General features: G+C 37.1%; 2 protein-coding genes across 3 annotated transcripts; both read left to right on the top strand.

The window, feature by feature from the left end:
* Positions 1-438: 438 nt before the first annotated feature.
* LOC115922369 (relaxin receptor 1-like) lies at positions 439-7,668 on the top strand. The gene is made up of 4 exons (XM_030981305.1): positions 439-485; positions 940-1,169; positions 3,718-4,170; positions 7,493-7,668. The coding sequence occupies exons 1-4, from the start codon at positions 439-441 to the stop codon at positions 7,666-7,668; spliced, it is 906 nt and encodes a 301-aa protein (XP_030837165.1).
* A 1,217-nt stretch (positions 7,669-8,885) lies between these two features.
* LOC115922264 lies at positions 8,886-14,510 on the top strand. Of its 2 annotated transcripts, none has more exons than XM_030980831.1 (2): positions 8,886-9,361; positions 13,888-14,510. In XM_030980831.1, exons 1-2 carry the CDS (start codon positions 9,334-9,336, stop codon positions 14,133-14,135), a joined length of 276 nt encoding a protein of 91 aa, XP_030836691.1. In that variant the 5' UTR covers positions 8,886-9,333; the 3' UTR covers positions 14,136-14,510. The 2 variants fall into 2 exon arrangements, with proteins under 2 accessions (XP_030836691.1, XP_030836690.1); XM_030980830.1 differs by having other exon boundaries at positions 8,886-9,421.
* The last annotated feature ends 8,531 nt before the right edge of the window (positions 14,511-23,041 follow it).

The following is a 23,041-nucleotide window of genomic DNA, read 5'->3' as shown; positions in this document are numbered from 1 at the left end:
ACCTTATGGCCTGGTCACCACAAACCCAGGCCCGATGCATTTTTGCCACGACACGACAGAAAATTTGACTTGCCGTCGTGAGGTAAAAATTGACATGCACTTTTTGTATTCGACAATCTTTTTGTTTTGGTATCTATGCCTTGTGGCTGTCGTGCGATAAATATCCTGTCATGGATACCAAAACGAAAATGTTATCGTCAAACAATAAACGACTGTCGCAAGACTGTCATACGACTGATTCACGACTGACAGTCGTGTGACAGTTGCAAGATTGTCTTTCGAAAATTATATTTTGTAAAAGGCTGACATAACATTGCAAGTCTGTCGTGCGTTAGTCTTGCGTTAGTCTTGCAACATATTTTTGTTTGGAGGCATCCTGGATACAGACTCGGATTCAATTCGGGCAGGACTGTTTCCAATTTAAAATCTCGAGAGCAAATGGCAGGCAACGGATCAGGCTCATTATATATTCGGGAGACGGACGCGTAAGCGTCCCACGAGTAAATCACGACCTGATCACGTGGAAAACATCACCGGACAATACCCGACAACACACGACGGTCTGATTTGCGACACACCCACGACATAATTTATGACACGTTCCCATCGCAAAACCATCTTTAATGTGTCGTAGCCCTTGTGAAAACTCGAAATACATTTCGGGCATGTTGCAAGATCTGGCCACGGCAAATATTGTATGTTGTTGTGGCCAAGGCTTTAGTCATTCAAGAAATGGGCACAGCCTTAGATCACAGTAAACACCACTAAATGTTACTTTCTCGTACCATACTCAAACTTCTATTTTTCACCAATAGCATGATTATGACCGTCTACGTACCTATTCAATATTTTGATGGCATTGTACAAACATTCTCTATTGCAGCTTACCTCAAAGTCTATTAACATTTGCATGTCTCTTTGATTTTCCGCGTCTTACAGAGAATTCGGGAAGTTTGAGTACTGTCGCTATGCCCCTCACGTTCGTACATGTAAACCGCACTCCGATGGAATTTCGTCGTTCGAGAACCTCTTGAAAAACGTGATTCTACGAGTTTTTGTATGGACGATAGGAATCATCACCAGCGTGGGTAATCTAGGTGTACTGGTCAGCCGTGCTTTCATGAAGGCAGAAAATAAAGTCCATACGGTCGTCGTCATAAATCTATGCAGTAAGTTCATTTAATTTTGTATATGTAAAACAACAAGAAACATGCGAAATGCAAAGTTATCTTGACATCTTTAGGACGTTTTCACATTTTCTTTTTTTAATAGAGCTACATTCATCATGTTCATCGTTTGATCGGGGAAAATGGGATTCTAATATTCGAATTTCAATATCTTCGAAATTATTTTCACTTCATAATCAATACAATTTATGAACATTCAGAAATGGTATGCTTGCTATAATAACTTCCGATTGTCCCCCGCCCAAAGAAAAAATCATTTAAAGTTGGTTAAACACATTGGTCAATCCACTTGTTTGCATTCTGTAAAATTACTGATAAAAAGAGCCATTGCTCTAACATTTCTAAAGAAAGATCAATAACCAGTGTTTAGCCGACAGAAAATACCACTATTATCGTCCCCCCCCCCCCCCCCCCCCCCCCAAAAAAAAAATTGTAGTCAACTAATAATGTGTAATTCTTAATAAACATGTTAAAATATAAAGTTACCTAAGCATAATATTTCTGTTGGCTACGCACGATACCTAAAGCCATAGATAACCATGGTCATATGGTACACTAGAATTTCTTTTTGGGGTTACCTTTCCCCCGGCAATCGGCGTAAGCTTTCAGTCTATATATATATATATTAGATTTGCTTTTTTTTTTTCTTATCATATCACCTAAAGCCTAGTATACATGATACAAGAAGCCTTGACCGCTCTGCCTTGCAGTATATTTATCCGAAAAGACAATATATGTATTATGATTTAAATGCACCAGTAAAGAGTTTTGCGTCCGCTTGCAATGATTACTTATGAACTGTGCTCTTTTATATACATTCGAGTACAAAGAAGAGGAATTTGCCGACCCTTCACTTTTCATTATAATCTGTCGCGAAAAGCTTATACATGTACAATGATTTGTTAAATATGAATGACACATGTTTTTAGCGGTAATACATTATCCCCTTTTACTTTCACAATTCATTTCAGAGAGAATTTTTCTAAAAAAGGACTTGATAACAAAGAAGTATACTCATTTGTAGAGAGATGAGATAATTACCAATTCCAAAGCAATCATAGTTGATATCTGTAGCGAGCCTTCCAATCTAAAATAAGCGCCATAACCGGTCTCGCTCAGATTTATAAGGTCATTTCTATGCAAAGTGATATAAAAACCAAGAGCTATTTATATATATATATATATATCTAATCCTCCTCAAGATTATACAGCTTGTGCGTTGTGGAGCATAGTCCTTTTCCCCACATGCTCTGATCTACTGCATTTTTCTTATGCATGTTAATGCTCATACTTCTGAGAAGTGTGTGTGATTCTTTTTTCTTTATTTATTACTTCTGCCTTCTTTTTGTTCTATTTTGAGTAATCAACACATATACAAGCTCTGCTTTTAGTGGATCTTTCTTTTCCTTTAAAAATCGACTCTATAATGATATGCTTACATGTTTTTTTAATCCTAAAATGCCTTGAATATTTATCGACATGTAATATATAACAACATATAACAATATAATATTATTTAATGATGAATTAGTGTTATTTTCTATGTTATATTGCAAAAGTCATTTGATATTCATTTGATGTAAGCATCTTTGTCATGTTTTGATTGAGTTATGGAAATGTAATTATTTAAATTGAATTCAATTGAATATAATTCCTGTCAAAATACCTATTCAATTAGGAGATGATTTATGACTATTTTCTGTTTATAAGTGACTCTCAGTGCCATTAAATCGTAGTCATCAATAAACATGTACCGCTCTTTAATATTGAAGACAAAAAAGGGAATAAAACGCAATGGCATATTATTATTGCGAATATGTGGGTATCATCATTTCGAGAAATTGAACACGGATTTATTTTTCAGGAAGATATTCACTATAAATAAATCGTGATGCATATACGTTGTGAAAAAAAGGAATAGTGTAAATCACACCACCAAGAAGTATTGTAGATAAACCTTGACGTCCGCATTTAAAGATTTTTATCAAAGAATGGGTTAAATCCACTTATAGCTTTTTCGATCAAATCAAGGAATTTTAACATAGCACTTTCCCTTAGCAGTTATCATTATTTTTTGCATATTTATTTTTTGAATCTAGCAACTGTTTTTTTTTTCATACAGTTTTATAATATTGACTTTTGTTGATTCAGTGCCATTTTGAATGAAGATTTGCGTATGTACACATGTGTTCAAGTGTGTGCTATAAGACATAATGCAGAGAGTACGGACATAACAGTGTGTGGTAGGGTTTTACAAAAAAAATGAAGGCGAGAAGAGCCTATCTAGGATTAATAAACCCACAGCTCCCACCCCCGGTGAGATTCCAAGGAAATAGGTTTTCTCCTAATTGTCTGCCCCTACTTGAGAGGACTAACAAGACTCCCTAAGCCCTGTTACTGACAGACAAACTCATAAAATATTAATGTTTAGTTGAAACTTGGTTCCCATCCTTCAGATAATCCTTGATCCACCTGTAAATAAGCTATTTTGTTTTTTAAAACTAATTTCTAAACTAATTTATCTTAACAGCTGCAGATTTTCTGATGGGTCTTTATCTGCTCATCATCGGGACACATGACGTCAGGTATCGGGACAACTACAATCAATATGCACTGGAATGGACCAACAGTATTACCTGCAAGGTGTCGGGACTCTTAGGCATGGTGTCCAGTGAGGTCTCAGTCCTGACTCTCATGTTCATATCTCTGGAACGCTACTTCATCATAGTATACCCGTACAGCTTTCAAAGAATCAAAGCAAGACGAGCTATTCTAGTTTTAATCTTCATCTGGATCATCGGGACTATTCTTGCTGTATTACCCATAATTCCTGTGGCGTATTTCGGGAACTTTTACGGGAGTAATGGTGTTTGTTTTCCGCTTCATCTTCATGAACCCAAAATGAAGGGCTGGGAATATTCTGCCTTTGTGTTCCTGGGGATCAACACAACTGCCTTTGTTGTGATCGTTGTCTCGTATACCGGTAAGTAACTCAATATTACATGATGAAAGTAATTACAATCACCTTTTTTTTTCAATTCATAAACCCACAAAATAATGTTGCGATAGAAAGGTTGTTTTTAAATAAAGGCTGTTGGTGCATCATGAATATTCTAGAATCGGACGCTTTGATATTTTCATTCATAACGGAAGACATCTAATAGATGAAATGGTTCTCCCCAGATCTGTCAAAAGTTTCCCGAGCCGGACAGTCGAACCCGCGCTTCCTCATTCGCCATTCAACAAGCATGACAAGGTTTAATTAAACCATGTAGTAGGTCCATGATTAAACCATGGTTCTTGGTAGGTCCATGTTTAAACCCACACCTTTGGAGGAACCGGTGATGTGACATTTTCGATCACCTTCAAATCATTTTTTAAGGGGATGGGGTTGTTTATTTGCTTGTTTTTATTTCTATGTGTCTGTTTGTTTTTCAAAGGGTTGGGGAATCTGAAAACTGCTTGATCTGCTGTATTATCTTTTACTTAGAAAGCTGATACATGTACAGGTCCGTTTCGCAGTAGCATTGAGCATGGGCTTGTTTCTCTCTGAACTATTATGCAAGAGAATCTCTTCAGGCGTGAGGCTGGGTTGTTTGTGTCTAATATTTTGAATACTGGGTACAAAGTTCGAACTAATCAATTGTATTTGAGTGAGGTTCAACCATTTGATATAATATTCCTGCTATTTCCGCCATCTCATTTGTATCTCCTTACAATGATCATAATAAAGAGGGACAATTCAAGAAATTGATATCCTTATACACTATCACAAGTACATTATTTCATCCTATGCATGAATCTCAAATGAAGGTCCGATACTATTCTTCTCCCACACAGAGTATCTCCCTATCATCTTAATTTTGTTGTATTGCTCTGCACTTTAATGGCTGATTCGTTTGTCTGTCTGTCTGTCTCGTATGTCTGTCTGTCTCGTACGTTTGTATGTCTCTCTTTCCATTTTTAGATTTCTACCTATGCCCTTATTTTATAGCACTCATCATTTTTTCCTGATTCCATCTTTTTCTTCTTTTTTCTGTTTTGTTCTTATTGTTATTGTTTTGACAACCTAATAGTGTGGTACGGTATGTCACTAAAACAACTCACGTAAGATTTTTGTGTCAAAGTTGATATTTTTTGCATTTTTGGATTCATTGGGGTCCAAGCTATCAGAAATTGATGGGGTTCAAATTTTCCCGAAGACACCAAATTTCCCTATTGCGCGTTATATATGCCATTTTGGAGCCCAATATGGACCCCCAGGAAATGAAGGAGGGGTCCGAAAATCCGAACCCCATCATTTTGGGCCAATTGGGACCCTTTTGAAGCCAAAACAGCAACAACAAAAAATTAACTTTGGCAAAAAAAACTTACGGGATTACATACCATACCGCACTATAAACGTGCTATAAAATTACAGGGGAATGATTGGCTCACTTATGACGACACGATGATCAATATGCCGTCCCACTTGAATGGCGGCCTTAAATATTGTGTCTATTTAAGCCTTCCCCCCCCCCCCCCTCCCCTCTCTCTCTTTCTCTCTCTATCTATCTATCTCTCTGTCTTTTGTTTTGTCTCTCTGTTCGTCTCTCTCTCTCTCTCTCTCTCTCTCTCTTTATCTATCTTTTTCTCTTCTCTACCATCATTCTCCAGGTAAGAGACAAAGCATAAAGCATAATCGATAAACATACCCTGCACCAAATTGATTGTGGTTATGACTATGTTTGGAACGTAATTTGTTTACATGTCACGTGACGCTCGTGATTTATCATGTAGCAAATAAAATCAATACAGCATTTATTTGTAAAGGTCTTCTAAACTCGGAAGTAGAGTCAATGTCCTCTTCAACTGAAACAGGCATTTGTTTGATCATTTTTACTTCTAACATTTTTAACATCATTTTAGCATTTCCAATTAATATCACTGGACTTAAAGTGTTGAATATGATCATACTCCTACATGGCTAACCCAGCCTAAACAAACTGATACGAACAGAAATACGACTATAATATTATATAATAATCATATTCATCTGGTTGTTAGAACATCTCAATCATTTCATTTGATGCCCTTACTCTAAAACATGAGATATAGTTGAATCTTTGCTCCTGTATCTCACTGCTAGTGCCATAATATAAGTTTTAATGCAAAGTTTCTCTTTTTTGCAATCGTCTACAAGGAAAATGAATTCAAATCAAAAGAATGACTATTTTGCTTGGTTATCACTGTTTTGAGGCAACCAGACATACATGCATATAAGGTTGCCACGACGAACCTTGCGGTGAATGATTTTCGATCACCTTTCAAGTTTTCACGTTTTTACCCCGTTTCTGTGATTTGATATTTCGTGTCGCTATATATTATGTACAAAGAGTTTTCTGTAACACATTTTAAACATCATAAGTACTTTGAGGAGTTGCATCCCCACCTTCTTAAAATCAAGATCCATCAAGATTTCCCTTTTTTTGTCTATCAATCAATTATGTCAGGGCACCTTCGTGGTCGTTAACCTGATCCCCGGGTCTACTAAGTGATTCATAATGAAAGCCAGAACCATTTCGTACCGCGACAAATCCATGTATAAGCATGTATTCCCAGTGGCGTTTTATTCCTCTTCGTATTACAGTCTGCTTCGCGGCAATTCTCATTACCATAATTACTGCAGATTTGCCAGGCTTCCGGAAATGTCAGAATTTTGTCAAACGGGGAAAAAAGGAAATATTCCATTACATCCCAATAGTTCCTTTTCTTAATTCTATTTCAAGAATGCATTAAATTGGTCATGCTCTGACACTGTCAGTGATGTTAGACTCGTCTTCCGCAGTTTCATTACAGAAACTTTACATGACACAGAGATGATATCATTATCCATTCCTTATGCATTTTTTTGAAAAAGAGATTTTATTCACTTATTTCTCATCCTCTCTCTCTCTCTCTCTCTCTCTCCCACTACCTCTATCTCTCTTGCTCCCCCTCTCTCCCTCTCTCTCTCTCTCTCTCTCTCTCTCTCTCTCTCTCTCTCTCTCTTTCATTCCAGTTTTGGAAGATATCTGATTCACATGTCACGTCAAAGAGCGCGTCAATCACTGACGCAGTGTTGCGTGAGGTGCATGACGTCTCGTGTGCAACCCACATAATGCATCATTAGATGTGACGTCAGTAAACCGGGGAGAACTACACGTTAACTCATGTCATTTAACTTTGAATGGAAAACAAAAACAGTGTTACTATATATACATTTTATTTCCAGATCACCAACCCCTTAAGCAAATAAATCGATATTATGTGTTTCCTTTTGCCAGGTATGTTTCTTAGCATACGGAGGACAAGAAGAGCAGCGGCTCAGTGTGGAATGAAAGGAGACATGGCGTACGCTAAGCGTTTCTTCTTCATCATTCTCACCGACTCCCTGTGCTGGCTGCCCATTGCAATCCTTAAAGTGGTGTCCCTCAGTGATTTTGTTATTTCCGGTAAGTAAATACACTAAGGTAAACGTATTAATCACTTTTGAATGTAGAGAGAGAAATAAAGGGCACAGGGGTTAATATTGAAGAAACGTTGTTGTCTGCTTTAGGTCATTAGCATACATGCGATATATTGCTTGGCGTTTTTCCTACGTTTCACACACCCAGCTTGACGTAATGGGTTTTCAGTTTATTTGTTGAAATTAGACAGACCAACACCACCTTCCCTTTTGTCGTTTGGTTAGGCAAGCACTTCACAGCGGTGAGCTGCTTCATACGGAATAATAATAATAAGCCCTTGCTTAAATCCATGTCGGGTTGATGTACCTACAGCGTATATTTAATGCAGAGGAGAGCAGTGATGACGTAATAGACGTGTAACTCTGCTGCAAACAATAATTAAACATTAGGCAATTATTTCCGAAGTTGAGCTGTAATTAAATAATGCCATGATGGATATAGTTCGGCGGCCGCACTTTCAAGTTATTAGGAAATAACGAGCATAATTAGCCTCGAAAGAATAGTCCATCGCCATAACTACTGGCTAATTCTCTCTACACTTTCGATATTTTGCCTACAAGCATGCTTCTAAATCCAATAATTTGTACGACTGTTTAATTCAGACCTACCACTGCTATATTAAGAGGATTTTTTTCTTCTTCAAATTACTTATAAGCGCTCTTTCATGATATTAAGAGTAGCTTAAATCTAATCATTATTCTGACATTCGCTCATGGAAAAAAATATATATGTCAGTTTATTGTAGTTCAGTTTGTAATTGATAACAGTTATCATTTTTTTCAGTCGCCTCTGGTGATTAAAAGACTTTTTCTTTCTTTCTGTTAAATTAAAAACAGTGAAACAATTAGGTCATTTTTCAGAAGATATGAAGGGATAATAGGAAGGTAAAGTAAGTACCACTGCTATATTAAGAGGATTTTTTTCTTCTTCAAATTACTTATAAGCGCTCTTTCATGTAATTAGGAGTAGCTTAAATTTAATCATTATTCTGACATTCGCTCATGGAAAAAAATATATATGTCAGTTTATTGTAATTCAGTTTGTAATTGATAACAGTTATCATTTTTTTCAGTCGCCTCTGGTGATTAAAAGACTATTTCTTTCTTTCTGTTAAATTAAAAACAGTGAAACAATTAGGTCATTTTTTCAGAAGATATGAAGGGATAATAGGTAGGTAAAGTAAGAACCACTGCTATATTAAGAGGATTTTTTTCTTCTTCAAATTACTTTTAAGCGCTCTTTCATGTTATTAGGAGTAGCTTAAATCTAATCATTATTCTGACATTCGCTCATGGAAAAAAATATATATGTCAGTTTATTGTAGTTCAGTTTGTAATTGATAACAGTTATCATTTTTTTTCAGTCGCCTCTGGTGATTAAAAGACTTTTTCTTTCTTTCTTCTAAATTAAAAACAGTAAAACAATTAGGTCATTTTTTCAGAAGATATGAAGGGAAAATAGGTAGGTAAAGTAAAAAGGTGAAAAAGATTGCATTTTCTTTTCTATAATATATGAAATAAATCTGTGCCCTCTCCCCCACCATTTTTTCCCCGTTGTGTATTTCAGAAACTCTGTACGGCTGGATCGTGGTCTTCGTACTGCCAATCAACAGTGCCCTGAATCCCATCCTCTACACCATAAGCACCACGCCCTTCGTGATGTGGTTCATGCGCTCTATCAAGAGAGGTAAATGGCCGACAGCTCGTTGCTACATGGGCCGTAAAATTGACATGTCAGAAGCCAGAGGTTCGTTCCCTCAATTCCTATTCCACCTCCTCCTCCTCCTCGCACACTCTTTATAGAAGTGGAGTCTACACCATCACAAACATAGATGTAGTTGCAATCTTCACCTACTAACATACAAGGCTGCGAGGATGGGAGTTTATGATGTTAGGGAGCGTTTGGGTTTGGTTCCCTAAATTCCTTTTCCACCTCCTCCTCCTCCTCCTAGCATACGTACTCTTTAGAAGTGGATTCTACGTACACCATCACAAACATAGATGTAGTTAGATTCAGCTTGCAATCTTCACCCACTAACAAACAAGGCTGCGAGGATGGGAGGTTATGATGTTAGAGAGCGTTTGGGGTTGACTTTTGCTATCCCGAACGCCCCCCCCCCCCCCCATCTCCCCGGTAATCGTCAATCTCCTAACATTTCTATACCCAACATGCCACATACAGGCATTTTAAAATACGTTCGTAGATAGCAAAAATACATAAAAGTACAGAAGTGACCGTGGGGATATATTTGGGCTCCTTATAGCCAATGTTAGCCATATTCCGTCCGAGAACATTTGGTGAAAAAGTAATAATCACTCGAATTTCCTTTGGGAAATCACTAGACACGTGAAGGTAGGTGTTGGGTGCTTCCCTTTTAATATTTCTCTCTGCTAATTCCAAACTGTTCGGCTCATTTGAAATCTGATAACGGTTGACAAAATCAATATTTTGAATTTGCGTCAAATAAAATCGTTTTCTTCTCTCCTTTCTGAATTCAATTAAGAAAGCACATAAACCACAAAAACGCGTGTCTAACTTGTATAACGAAAACACAAAAACTAACGGTTTTAAATCAATGCGTTTCATCGCAAATTGCAAAAAAAATACTATGACGCCTCATTTAATATCAGTATTAATTTCATTTTATCCATACACAAAGTGCAATATCATAACTACAGTTTTTACCATATTTACTATTTCATGCATGTCTATATATGTAAACTGAAACCTAGTCTATACGAAACCATATTTCTTCAGCTAAAATAAGGCGAGGAAATAGGTCACGATATGATCTTCTAAATCCTATGACGACTCATTTGATATCAGTATTAATTTTTATTTTTCATATACAAAAAGCAATATCATAATTACAGTTTTGACCATATTTACTATTCCATTGCATGCCTATGCAAACTGAAACCTATAGGCTACCAAACCATATTTCTTCAGGTAAAATAAGGCGAGGAAATAGGTCACAATATGATCTTCTAAATCCTATGACGACTCATGTGATATCAGTATTAATTTTTATCTTTCATATACAAAAAGCAATATCATAATTACAGTTTTGACCATATTTACTATTTCATGCATGTCTATATATGTAAACTGAAACCTAGTCTATACGAAACCATATTTCTTCAGCTAAAATAAGGCGAGAAAATAGGTCACAATATGATCTTCTAAATCCTATGACGACTCATTTGATATCAGTATTAATTTTTATTTTTCATATACAAAAAGCAATATCATAATTACAGTTTTGACCATATTTACTATTCCATGCATGCCTATACAAACTGAAACCTATAGGCTACCAAACCATATTTCTCCAGCTAAAATAAGGCGAGGAAAGGGGTCACAATATAACCTCCTAAATCGGATTGGGATGCAATCAATTTAAAAACCTTCCTGTTTGGATTATTAAAAACAATGTCAAGTTTATCCAATCACATTTACGAACATCATAACAAAAGAAATAGCAAATCGTAAGCAGATCAGATTTCCATGTTCAGCGCTTTGGCAACTTTCTTTCCTTTATGTTCTTTCCTGATCTTAATCATTTATAGCCTTACATGTTCCGACCCAATATTTTAGCTGACACTTTTTTTTATTCAACTAACTTAGTATTAATTTACTTGCTTATGCATGCAACACCAGCATTTTGATTATGCATTTTAAAGTATGTATCAATAGTATTTGTTTGGATTACAATACAAAAGCATTGGTACTTGTATTCATGTATTAAATAAAGTATATGCGATAATGCTACAAAAGTCCACAGGAAAGTGGTCCCCCTTCTTAAAGTTTCTTCTTCTTTTCTTTTGTGGCTGTTTATTTTTGAGTTTGTTTTCCAAATGGATCCTTTTTGTCCGAGGTATTTTGGCTGAAATATAAGCAGAGTCTAAATATATGAGGGAATTTCGAAGTTCAACTGCACATATTCGCGATCGAACAAATCTTTAAGTTCGATCTCAATTTGTCATTGAAAATGACGAAATGGCAAAATAAGGACATACGGGGAAAATGACGAAATGGCGAAATGAGGAACTACGGGGAAAATGACGAAATGGCGAAATGAGGACATACGGGGGGGAAATTCTAAATTTTAGCGCCTTCCCTGTCCCACTATCACGATATTGAGAGTTGTGACCTTTGTCTCTTCCCTATATTTCGAGCTCTTAAACGTGACAGAAATTAAGTCCTTTGATAATTGAGTAAATCCATCGATATGGCCTTGTGTGTGATGTTTTTTTTTTTTTTTTTAATTTCTCTAAAAGGAAAGAAGTAGCGTCGAAATTGATTTTGAAATTTTCGCTCCTCAAAAGAAAAAAAAGGCTAAAAAAATTATTTAGACTGATCTATGAAAGAAGTAACTTTTTACACGGTGGGTGTATGTGATGCAACCTGTGGCACGTTAATCCTCCTCCTCCACCTCCACCTCCTCCTCATCCCCCTCATTTTAGGCTTCTACTCTTTTCCCTTCTGTTTATTCTTTTTTTCTTCTCCTTCTCCATCTTTGTCCAATTCTTCATGTTCTTTATATTCTTGTTACTCTCCTTCTTCTGCTTCGTCTTCGTCGTCTTCTCCTTCTTCTTTTGTTTATCTCCTCGTCTTCTTTTTGATCCTTCTCCTTTTTCTTTTGTTAATTTCGTCTTTTTCTTCTCCTTCTCCTTCTTCTATTACTTCTTCTTATTCTTCTTCTACTACTTTTAATTCATTATGGTCTTCTGTTTCTTTTCCTTCTTCCTCTTCGTCGTCTTCTACTACTACAATTACTTCCACTTCTTCACGTCGTTCTATATCTTCTTTTAAAAACGTCTTTTGGATCTCAGGCAAGGCACAGACAGTTTAGACCCAGCAACAACAACAACAACAACAAATTATGCATGCATTATTTATTACGTATAGACATAAGTGTATCAGGCAGGTGTATATAGTGGATCTTCCCCCTACCCCCCCCCCCCCCGACATGTGAACCTGCAAACTTTCAGGCGAACGTTATCTCATATCCTAAAGCAACAAAATCGATGGTGTGCTTTTCCTTTATCTTTAGAACATCTTGTTTTCTTTTACAGGAATCAATTACAAAGACCGTCAATAGATTAGTGCGCTATCCGTCAATTTTGTTTTCTTTCTTTTCATTTATCTTATATATTTATTGTATGCACGCTTATTCCGCCGGCTGGTAATATTTCAGAAGGTAGACTATATATACTCGCGTAATTATAGACGACAGCTCCCTAGCGAAATTTGCCATTAGCAGGTGGTTTTACGCATAGTGCTATTATAATGGGGAGGTTTTTGTTGACATCGGAAAACATGCGAAAGTGATATGGAAGGAATCGTTAGTCAAGGGTGATTTTGAAGTCAAATTGAATTTCCAACGACTCTTTTGTCAAAGTGATCTGCTTGTTTCGAATGTGAGGATAAATCTTGGAATTGAATTATTCCTTCTCTTTAAAATAAAAACAAAAATATAAGGGAGAAAGGGTACAAATAAACCAGAGCACATTCTGAAAGGTCGATTGTGTGGTAGTCCTCGTGGGAGAAATGCGGTGGATTATGGGGCTGTGGAACCATCAAATTAATTTTAAAAATCACTCTTGCTGAATAACAAAGCTGAAAGCATGGCTATAACGGACTATCTATAAAAACCCACGAGATAGAATAGCCTTAGCCTATATATTCCGCATTAAAATGGAAGTGTTTCAAGATTCCCATCATGCGAACTTCCAATGACGTAGTGCACACCTGCCATGCCACCCCCCCCCCCTCTCTCTCTCTCTCTCTCTCTCTCTCTCTCACACACAGTCTCTCTCCCTCAATCTGTTCGTGTACGAAATTAACCACAAAAAATTATAGATTATTATGGTAACAGTTTTTCATGTTTTCACCATCATACTTCTTTTTTCCCATTTTCTCCTCTACTAATTTTCTATCACTTTCCCCTTCATGTATACCATTAAACACGAACTTGCCATGTTTACATAATCCCAGTACTTCTATCTCCCCCTCCCACCTCCTTTTGTTTTACCCCAGTTCCCTATTACACAAATAATATGCAGGTCACAGTGACAGTTGTGAAGGCTATACCTAATACACGAAACTGCCAAGTTTTACAATTACATTTTCCCCCCTCTTTTCCTTTACCGCCCGCCCGCTCATCATTTTTGTTTTTTCCCCTCTTCTCCGATTACCAAAAAATGTAGGTCGCAGCGACAGTTCTGACGGATATACCTCATATACGAACTTGCCAAAGCGTGCCTCCTGTTTCTCCACCGGCACCAACGGCCCGCTCGGGCTCCAGCTCGAATCCGTGTCGTCTGTCTCCACGTGCTTGCCGTCGGTGTCGGCGATGATGACGACACCGCTGAACGTCATCGACGAGTTGGCTTCCCCAGAGACGCCCCCGCCGATGAACGGGTTAAAAGACTGTCGACGCCGATCGTGTGTCTAGCTGATCTTATGGAGTGAACACGTATGCAATCGAAAACGACAATGAACATGCCTCGGAGAATCTGAGGAATATATTCATGTATTACCATGATCACGTACATTCAATAAAGGCCCTACTGCTGTGAATTCGAGGAGCAGATATCCGATAACAAGTCAATGCTTTCATCATAACACATTTAACAACGCTTGATTGGCAGAGTGAATGCTCTTCATCGCTTTATCTATTCATTCTGCAAAATATATACCTGTTTAATGAGGATGTTTCTCCTGGATCCATATGTTGCGAATAATATAAACTTTTTAGTGTCTTCACACGGCATGTCTACACAGCCGATTCTTAAGCTTTCCATCTATTCGTTTCTTAATTTCAACAAAACAAAAATGTTCGGGAAAAAAAATCAATGTTGTCAAAAAAGGATGTGTTACAACAAAATCACCTTTTTGCACATTATGAAGTGGATTATAAAATTATACAGCTGGAAGTGGGGTATGCTCATACCCTCCCCCCCCCCTCCCCCCCCCCCCCCTGCCCCCCCCCCCCCCTGCCCCCCCCCCCCCCCCCGCATACACCCTGACAAATAAAAAACAATTATTGTTAGCGGCATTATAGGCAATGTATGCCTTAATTTATTAGGGGTGCAGAATAATGGTTAACTTATTACCAAGAATAGTCTGGAGAAGCTTATGCGACAACTGCCCACCCCACCCCCCCCCCGGCCCCCATCCTTCTTTATATATTTGTTTGTACTTGGGTAAGCCATTCTTGTGATTGATGCGAAAATTGATCATTGATTCTTCATTTGTATTCATCGGAAGTTAGTGCTTCAGCGCCAAAAGTAGAAACCGAACTGAAACAGAACTTCTTACTTCTGATTGGAGGCAATACCGCTAAGAGAGTGCTGACGATGCCACCGTTCTGGGCAACGTGTTCTGAAAATTGTGTGGACAAAACATTCAAATTAAGCTGCTTGAACTTTTGGCATTTGGCTCCAAAATCGGACTGGAAATCGACACGGCTGTTCAGTGATTGAATGAAGCATTTGGTTACAATAGAAATTATACAATAAAGAAAGGTCAGCAAAAATATATCGACGATCTGATTAAAGAAATCAGCTAAAAACTGTCACCGTAAAAATGTGAAAATGCCATTTACATTGCCAAAAATGTAATATATCAGGCAAAACCATGCATAATTGTTATCCTATTAGTATTATAATGTTGTAATGCTGTTGTTGAATGTGTAGCAAGTTGTGAAGTGCTCTACACGCTTATATTTTGCACATGAATGTCAATAAATACGATTATTGTATTCCGTAACAAAGCTATCCAAAGACAACATTTCCTAACCACGACCTGCGAGAAATCGATAAGTGCTCCAGGCAGTGCTCCAGGGGGTAATTACCAATGACGATAAAAGAGAGCAATTTTGCAACTCAAGATTACTTTATGTGCATCATGCCATTCATGCTTAATGGAGTGATTGCAATGCACTAATGGAGGAGGGCGGCCTTTATTTAAAGTGCCAGTTCAAGGATTGACTGGATGAATAAAGCAAAAGTGTGTTTTTGTTTCACAATTATGTTCTTTGATATAATTATGTGCCTATAATCGTACATATCAATGTCTTTTTGATCTACGAAACTAGCTGGATATAATGATATAGTGAGTTGTATTTTTTGAACATGTTGAAGGAGATAAATGCCCACCAACCAACCGTGTGCTAAATAGCCTACTACATGTACTATCAAAAATGGAGAAAAAAGTTTATCAACAGTGATTAAACATGTCTATGTCGCTTATTTCAATAAAATTCGCGCTCTCCCCGAGGAGGAGGGAGGTCTTTTTTGCACCCCTGTGTGCTCTTTGTGCTACGCCTTACAAGCTATATATACACGGCTGCATTATAATTTTGTCCTAAACCAAAGATCTGTTTTATTTGTGAAAATGAGGAGAGTCATACGAATGATACCATAGCTGCTCTTCCCAATTCATTTATTTGTGTAATTCTATAGTTCGGCAAGAGGAACTTGATATTGTGAATATCGGTTCCGGAAGTATTCTATGAGAAAACGGAATACGATATTTGTTTGCTTTCTTTTTCAAATGTTACGAAAATATCACATCGCCTTCAGGGATTTCACTTTTATTGATCGCAACCACCGAAGCAAGTAGCTTGAAATCAAAAGGGAACGAGTGAGAATATCTTGGACCTTTTTTTCTCAAAAAGAGCCTTCTTCAATTTTTGAAGGAGCCTCTACAAAGTCATTGTTGCATGTCGTAGAAATTCACAATATTCGTGATGTTCTTTTAACCCATTGCTTACTTGAACTTGGTGGTCCCTGTGTTAAGCCTATGGGAATTAGATAATTCAGTAGCAAACGGGTTAAGAACAGATGTGTACATGACAAATATAAGAGACTCAACACTTTTGAAATCCTGAATTAAATGTCACATGAAAACACTTAGTGACCAAGAAAGAAAATTGGGCCATTAATTTTGTATACATTGTTGAATTTACCGTCAAATCAATCTTTTAAGGTAAAAATTATGTAATTTAGTGCAAAGTTTTATCAAATATTTTAAATCAGAAGCATAATCATGTACAGAGAGTTTCGTCAACTTAAAGTGTAGAAACAGGCAACAGAGAGTGTCTTTTGAGGAGGGTTGCCATTTTTTAAAATATGACTTGTCCAGGGGTTTCGTGGCTAATTTTGTAAATGCTTCATAGGACATGATCAAACTTTAGATTACGAGTCAAATTTGCCGACGCACCTTTTCCGACCCTCCCTGCATGATTCTCTCAGACAGTAGCTTTTAATTTCTATCTGCCTTTCTGTCCCCATTTCTCTTAATAGTAAGTATACACTGTGCATACTATAACTTCTGGGTATACAGTATATGACAGAGCCCCTTTCTACCTTGTATTTGAACCCTCGTGGTAATATTCTGCTAATGGTAAATGTATTTCTGTTACATTTGTGTTAAGCAATTTAGTAATATGTAAGATGTATGATTCCATTGTTGATACGACTCACCAGTGGCGTACGCAGGATTTTTTCAAGGGGAGGGTTTTCAAATTGGCCCAAAATTTCGCAACGACTCAGCCAGCCGCTGAAAAGGCCGGGGGAGGGGGGGGGGGGGTAAGCGTACACTTTTTTTGTATAAGAGTCCCAAAAAAAATCGCAACGATTCAGCCAGCCGCTGATTAAGCGGGGGGGGGGGGGTAAGAGGACACTTTTTTTTTGGGGGGGGGGGTCTCGAAATTTGACAAATTGACATTTTGTCCAGTTGGGGGGTAAGGTCACCAGCCCCCTGCGTACGCGCCTGCGACTCACACAGAATTACGCGAGTATGATAGGCCTACAGTCTATCTTCTCATTTACGAACAGTACTACATCGATACTAAGATAATATTTAGACATTATTACCACTGTTACCCCTATTACTATTACTACAACTACTACTACTCCTGCTTCTGCTGCCGCTGCTACTACTTATACTACTACTTTGCTACTACTACTACTACTTCTACTACTACTATACTACTACTACTACTACTACTACTTTTGTTACTACTATTACTACTACTGCTACTTCTAAATGGGCCTTGTAGTAGTGATACGCAGTCGTATCAGTAGTAAACTATTACTGTGACTACTACTATACTACTACTACTACTAATACTATAATACTAATACTACTATTACTAACTTATACTACTACTACTACTACTTCTTCTTCTACTACTACCACTACTACTGATCAGAATGCGTACTAATACCGGTAATATGAGGCATGTTGATACCTGTTGACACTGCTACTATTAATAAGCAAATAATTACCGTTGGTGAAGGTGATGGGACAAACTATCACTTCCGGTGCGATCTGGATGTAGCTATCTTTCCGAAGCGAAGCTGAGGAAAGATAGCGTATACATTCTGATCGACGAGGAAGTGATAGTTTGCCATCGCCTGAAACCAAAAGGTGATTATTTGCTTTATATTCCACATCTAAAACAATTTCACTACAAAAAGAAAAGGACGTGTATGCATCTACATAAAAGACACCCAGGCCCAAATTCACACCAAAAAATTTAAAAGTTTAACCCAACCCTTGAGGGTATGGTGCGCGCATGTGTTATCTTTAATTGCGCTCAGTAATGCGCGCTTCATTACGCCTGTTTTAGTGCGCTTATGGATAATCTTCAGTGAAAGTGCGTTGCCCTGTGTAGATAGTACCTCTACCTTCAGTGAAAGTGCGTTGCACTGTGTAGATAGTAGTACTATCTACACAGTGTAACGAACTTTTTGCATCTCCCATCAATAATGGGCGAACTATCATTCATCACGTGATTTACTTTTGACCAATCGCAGAGCAAGATTCTTAGTATGTGGAATATAATACCATTTACCATTTACAATGAGAACTGGTGATACTATTGTTACTCTTACTATTACTACTATTATTACTATTTCTATAGCTAAACGACTACATTATATAATACTGCTCCTCCTTCTCCTTATACTCCTATTTACTGCGGCTACTTGTATTTATAATAATACTACTACTACACTACTACTACTACTACTGCTACTAATATTACTACTACTACTACAACTACCAACATCTCTAACACCGCCACTAGTACATCGACAACCACGCCTCTTTTAATAATAATCCTACTGTTGTTGTTATAAATACTGCTTCAAAGTATGCCTACAGCTGCAACTCATATTAATTCTTCTCCCACTACGGTTACTAATACACTATACTTATGCTAATTATACCACTATACTGCCGTTGCTGCTGCTACTACTAATACTACTACTGCTGCTGAAACTACTTCTACTACTATTATAACTACTCCTACTGCTACTACCTCAACTACTACTATATGAACTACAACTACTATTACTACTAATATTAGTATTACTACATGCTTCTACTACTTTTACCATTACTACTAAACTACTACTACTACTACTACTACTACTACTTCTACTGCTGATGATGACTACTACTCAAGACGTTAATCTACATTTGCCACTCTCCACCCATGTGTTTAAATGGGTACCCGGTAGGATACGAACGTTAAGGTACTTTGCTCAGCATTGTGAGCGTCTGTGAATTGGCGTCTAGCTGGAATGCTCCCCAGGGAGTGGAGAATGTGCATAATATTTTATGTGCGGGCAAGCCTGAAACCGATCACCGAGGTGGGTAATAATATTCATGTATCTAATAAAGCGCCAAGACACATTGTCGATGTATTAATTGCTATATAAACATGGGATATTACTATGTATACCTGCACATAATTATATCATATTCCCTCCCACATTCTTTCTTAACTGGGACAAAATGAGATCGATCTGATAAGCGAATATTTTCAACTTGATGTGTGCTGAGAATTATAAGTGGCTAATTGCAAATTTTTCATTCTTTGTATTCATTGTTCGGTGAAAGCCGAATGCAAGTAATTAATGTAGGCCTATTTTTGTTTGCACCATACCGTTAGAGTATTTTACCGTGTTTTGCTCGAGTATGATGTTATCAATGTATGATGTGCCTGATGTGCTCCGCACCGACAATCACACAGTATTCTCGTAGTTTGTAGAATTTAGCTGGATAGATAATGTTTGGTATCTTCAATCTAAACCAATTGCGTATTGTTCCAACACTTTTTCAAATTTCGTTCAGAGCGCCAATTGTAAATTTCTGCTGAATAAGCGATTGCGTGGTACGTGAATATCTCTCGGCGGCGGGCATGGTATATAAGCAGTTCTTTTTGTTAACGTGCCCAAAAAACAAATACAAAAATCGTTGACAGTTTTTACATTTTGTATGATTTCATTTCATTTTGCCAAATATCATTTCATCAAAAGCGACAGTAGAAAGCCAACGCACTGTATATTGTAACCACTAGTAACAATAGTGCGTATTGGGTTAATAATAGCGCTGTAGTCTTTCAACATTTTTGTTTCATTCTGGTATTTCACGCTGTTATCTAAAATAGTATTCTAGGCACACCTAACACACAATACCTCTATAAATACTATTTTGTATTCCGACCATATATACTGCGACCAAAATGCGTGTCTACGTAAACTGAATACTGCTCTCGAAACCAGTTACATATCAACGAGTTCTTCGAATTATTAAATGTGTATATTTCATAGAAAGTATATATATTTTTGTTTTATTACTGAAAATAATTATTTTAAATTCGCTTTATTGCAAAGCATCACTCCTGATACATAATACACATACATGTACATGTATATTCCATATTACGTATGCCGTCGTTGCGTGGTCATATTATAAACCCGATTTGGTTATTCTGCCCGAATGATGTAAGCCAACAGTGGACCAACTGACTTAATTCCTATTCGAGGGACGTGGTAAATGAGCATCGATGGGTTACCACACAGCACTCTCTTTATGAACCCAGTATCTACTCGTTTACTATTCTACCACTGAGTCATCGCGCCGCCTGAATACCCGCTTTATTTGTGAATGTGTCTACTCTAAACTAATGTTTAACTCAAAGTAACGAAAGAGATGTTTATGGGCATAGCTCATACGACAAAATGTACAATCAAAATTAATGTCATAAATGTATTTGTGTATTTATGTATTATATTCGTACCATAATTGATATTTTTTGTAAAATGATGAAATTATAAATTATTAAAAATCATTTATTGTTAAAAATATTTGCTCTTGTGCATGACTTTATTTTCAAAGCATAATTCTCTCTCTCTCTCTCTCTCTCTCTCTCTCTCTCTCTCTCTCTTTCTCTCTCTCTCTCTCTCTCTCATTCTCTCTCTCCACACCTACCCCTCCCTCCCTCTCTCTCTCTCTCTCCCTCGCTCTCTTTATTCATCTTCTATCTTCTTTATAGTCCTTTCCCCCCCCCCCTTCTGTCTTCATTATCCTATTTGTACACGCACATAATGTCTATCAAGCTCTAATTGAAATAAAAAACAATAGGAATATACATATGGTTGGGGGCAACAGGTCAAATCCATAATCAATCCTCAAGACAAGTATCTAATTATGAGAACATCTAATCAAAAATCTTTGTTTTAAATTTATTTCAAATACTTAAAGAGAGTTCAATCCGCCATTGTTAAGCATATATAAATAATTCAATACTCATTTTTTACAAATACATGTTTGTATACACAAACAACGGTTACAAATATTTTGTAGTGATATCAAACTGTTTTCCTTCTGTCAATTAAGTAGAAGATAGTATTCACAGCTTAACGTCACATTCGTTAGTCCATTTCGCCTCTTTTGCGTTCTGGGAAGAGATTTTCCAATCTATGAATCTGTAAAAGCGCTTCGAGACGGTATTTCGTATTAAGGGCTATATAAATCCTGATTCATTATAACTATTATGTCTGTATTCTGTTGACACACATTGAGTTGTTGCTTTGTTCGCCAATCTTCATGCATGCTTTTTGGTAATGTTAAAAGCACATGTACCACTGTTTGTAAGAAGGATCTAAATAGGATTCCATGACATTTGCTCCGCTGTAAATTTCATACACTAATCGAATGGCTAACTTCAACCCTGGATTCAACACTATACCCTACCCTAAACCTAACCCTAAACCTAACATAAAACCCTATTGAACCCTAACCCTAACCCTACATCTTAGACGAAATAAAGCCCGGAGCAATTGTCGCAGGAGCAAATGTCGTGTCACCCTAAATAGGCCAGAAAATGGTCCATATTGCAAAAACAATGATGAATAACCAAAAAGAGAAAATATTTGTACCGGTAATTGGAAAACGTGGCACATAAGAGGTAATATACACATGTAATTCTTTGAATTATGCCCCCATTAATAATGAAATATCAATTATTTCAAAATCGTGTTTTACCATTGCATACAATTTCTATTATCTTACGTGAATTTTTACATTTGTTTTCCCCAGATTCAATGTTCATCAATCTTCTTTGAGTTTAATGGACCATTTCTAATACATAATAATGTGAACAATATTATTTAATAAAAGATCCCTGTGGAAGGGGGGGGGGGGGAAAGAAAAAGAATTCTATTACATTCTAAGACTAATTGATAAATAATGCGACCACTTTTACAACCAAACCACATGACAAAAATGTTCAGTACTAACCTCTGTATTACTGGGAGGAAAAAACAATAATTCTTCTATCATCACAATAAATACAATAATTCACAAATAACGAAGAGTGATTGATTATCATCACTATTTTTTTTCTTCATATAATTTTCTTTTTTAAAAAGAATCCTACACATTTAAACGTCCGAATCCGAAAACAGACACACAAACTATCACGATATTGATATATTGGCAATTTGTTATTAAATTTTGTTTGTGGACAAGACCATCTTCTCTGCAATCTTTACATATTTTTTGTCTAATATATGTATGTTGTTGCTTTTGAAATTCGGTGATTGCAAGGAGGCTATGGTTATACCCTTGTCTCACTAACGAAACTGACACCAGGGGTTGGTTTCACAAAACCGTCATGAGTACAATTTCACTAACATGCCATTGAAACACATGTTAATTACAATAGTCACAGCGTTCCAATGGGACGTCGATTAACTTGTACTCACAAGGGTTTCGTGATACGCTACTCAGACCGACACCGGCCCCCATCTTGTAAAGAGTTGAGATCGATCCGAATCAATCGCAAGTTTGCTGTTCCTATCTCTTACATACATACTTGCTAGACTTGCGAACGCAATATGTTGCGATTAATCACAACAGTTTATAAAACGGGGCCCATTTTCCATTACCACCTATGGCCAAAAATTAGTCGGTTTGGAGTCGTTGTGGACTCAGTTTGGCTGTGTGAGTCAGGTTTTAAGTCAAACTATTGGCAACAGCATAGGCACAATCAACATG

The sequence above is a fragment of the Strongylocentrotus purpuratus genome, unplaced genomic scaffold (genome assembly GCF_000002235.5).
Source record: "Strongylocentrotus purpuratus isolate Spur 01 unplaced genomic scaffold, Spur_5.0 spur5_scaffold_11, whole genome shotgun sequence".
Classification (NCBI taxonomy): Eukaryota; Metazoa; Echinodermata; class Echinoidea; order Camarodonta; family Strongylocentrotidae; genus Strongylocentrotus; species Strongylocentrotus purpuratus.
This window is presented reverse-complemented; position numbering and strand designations above follow the sequence as displayed.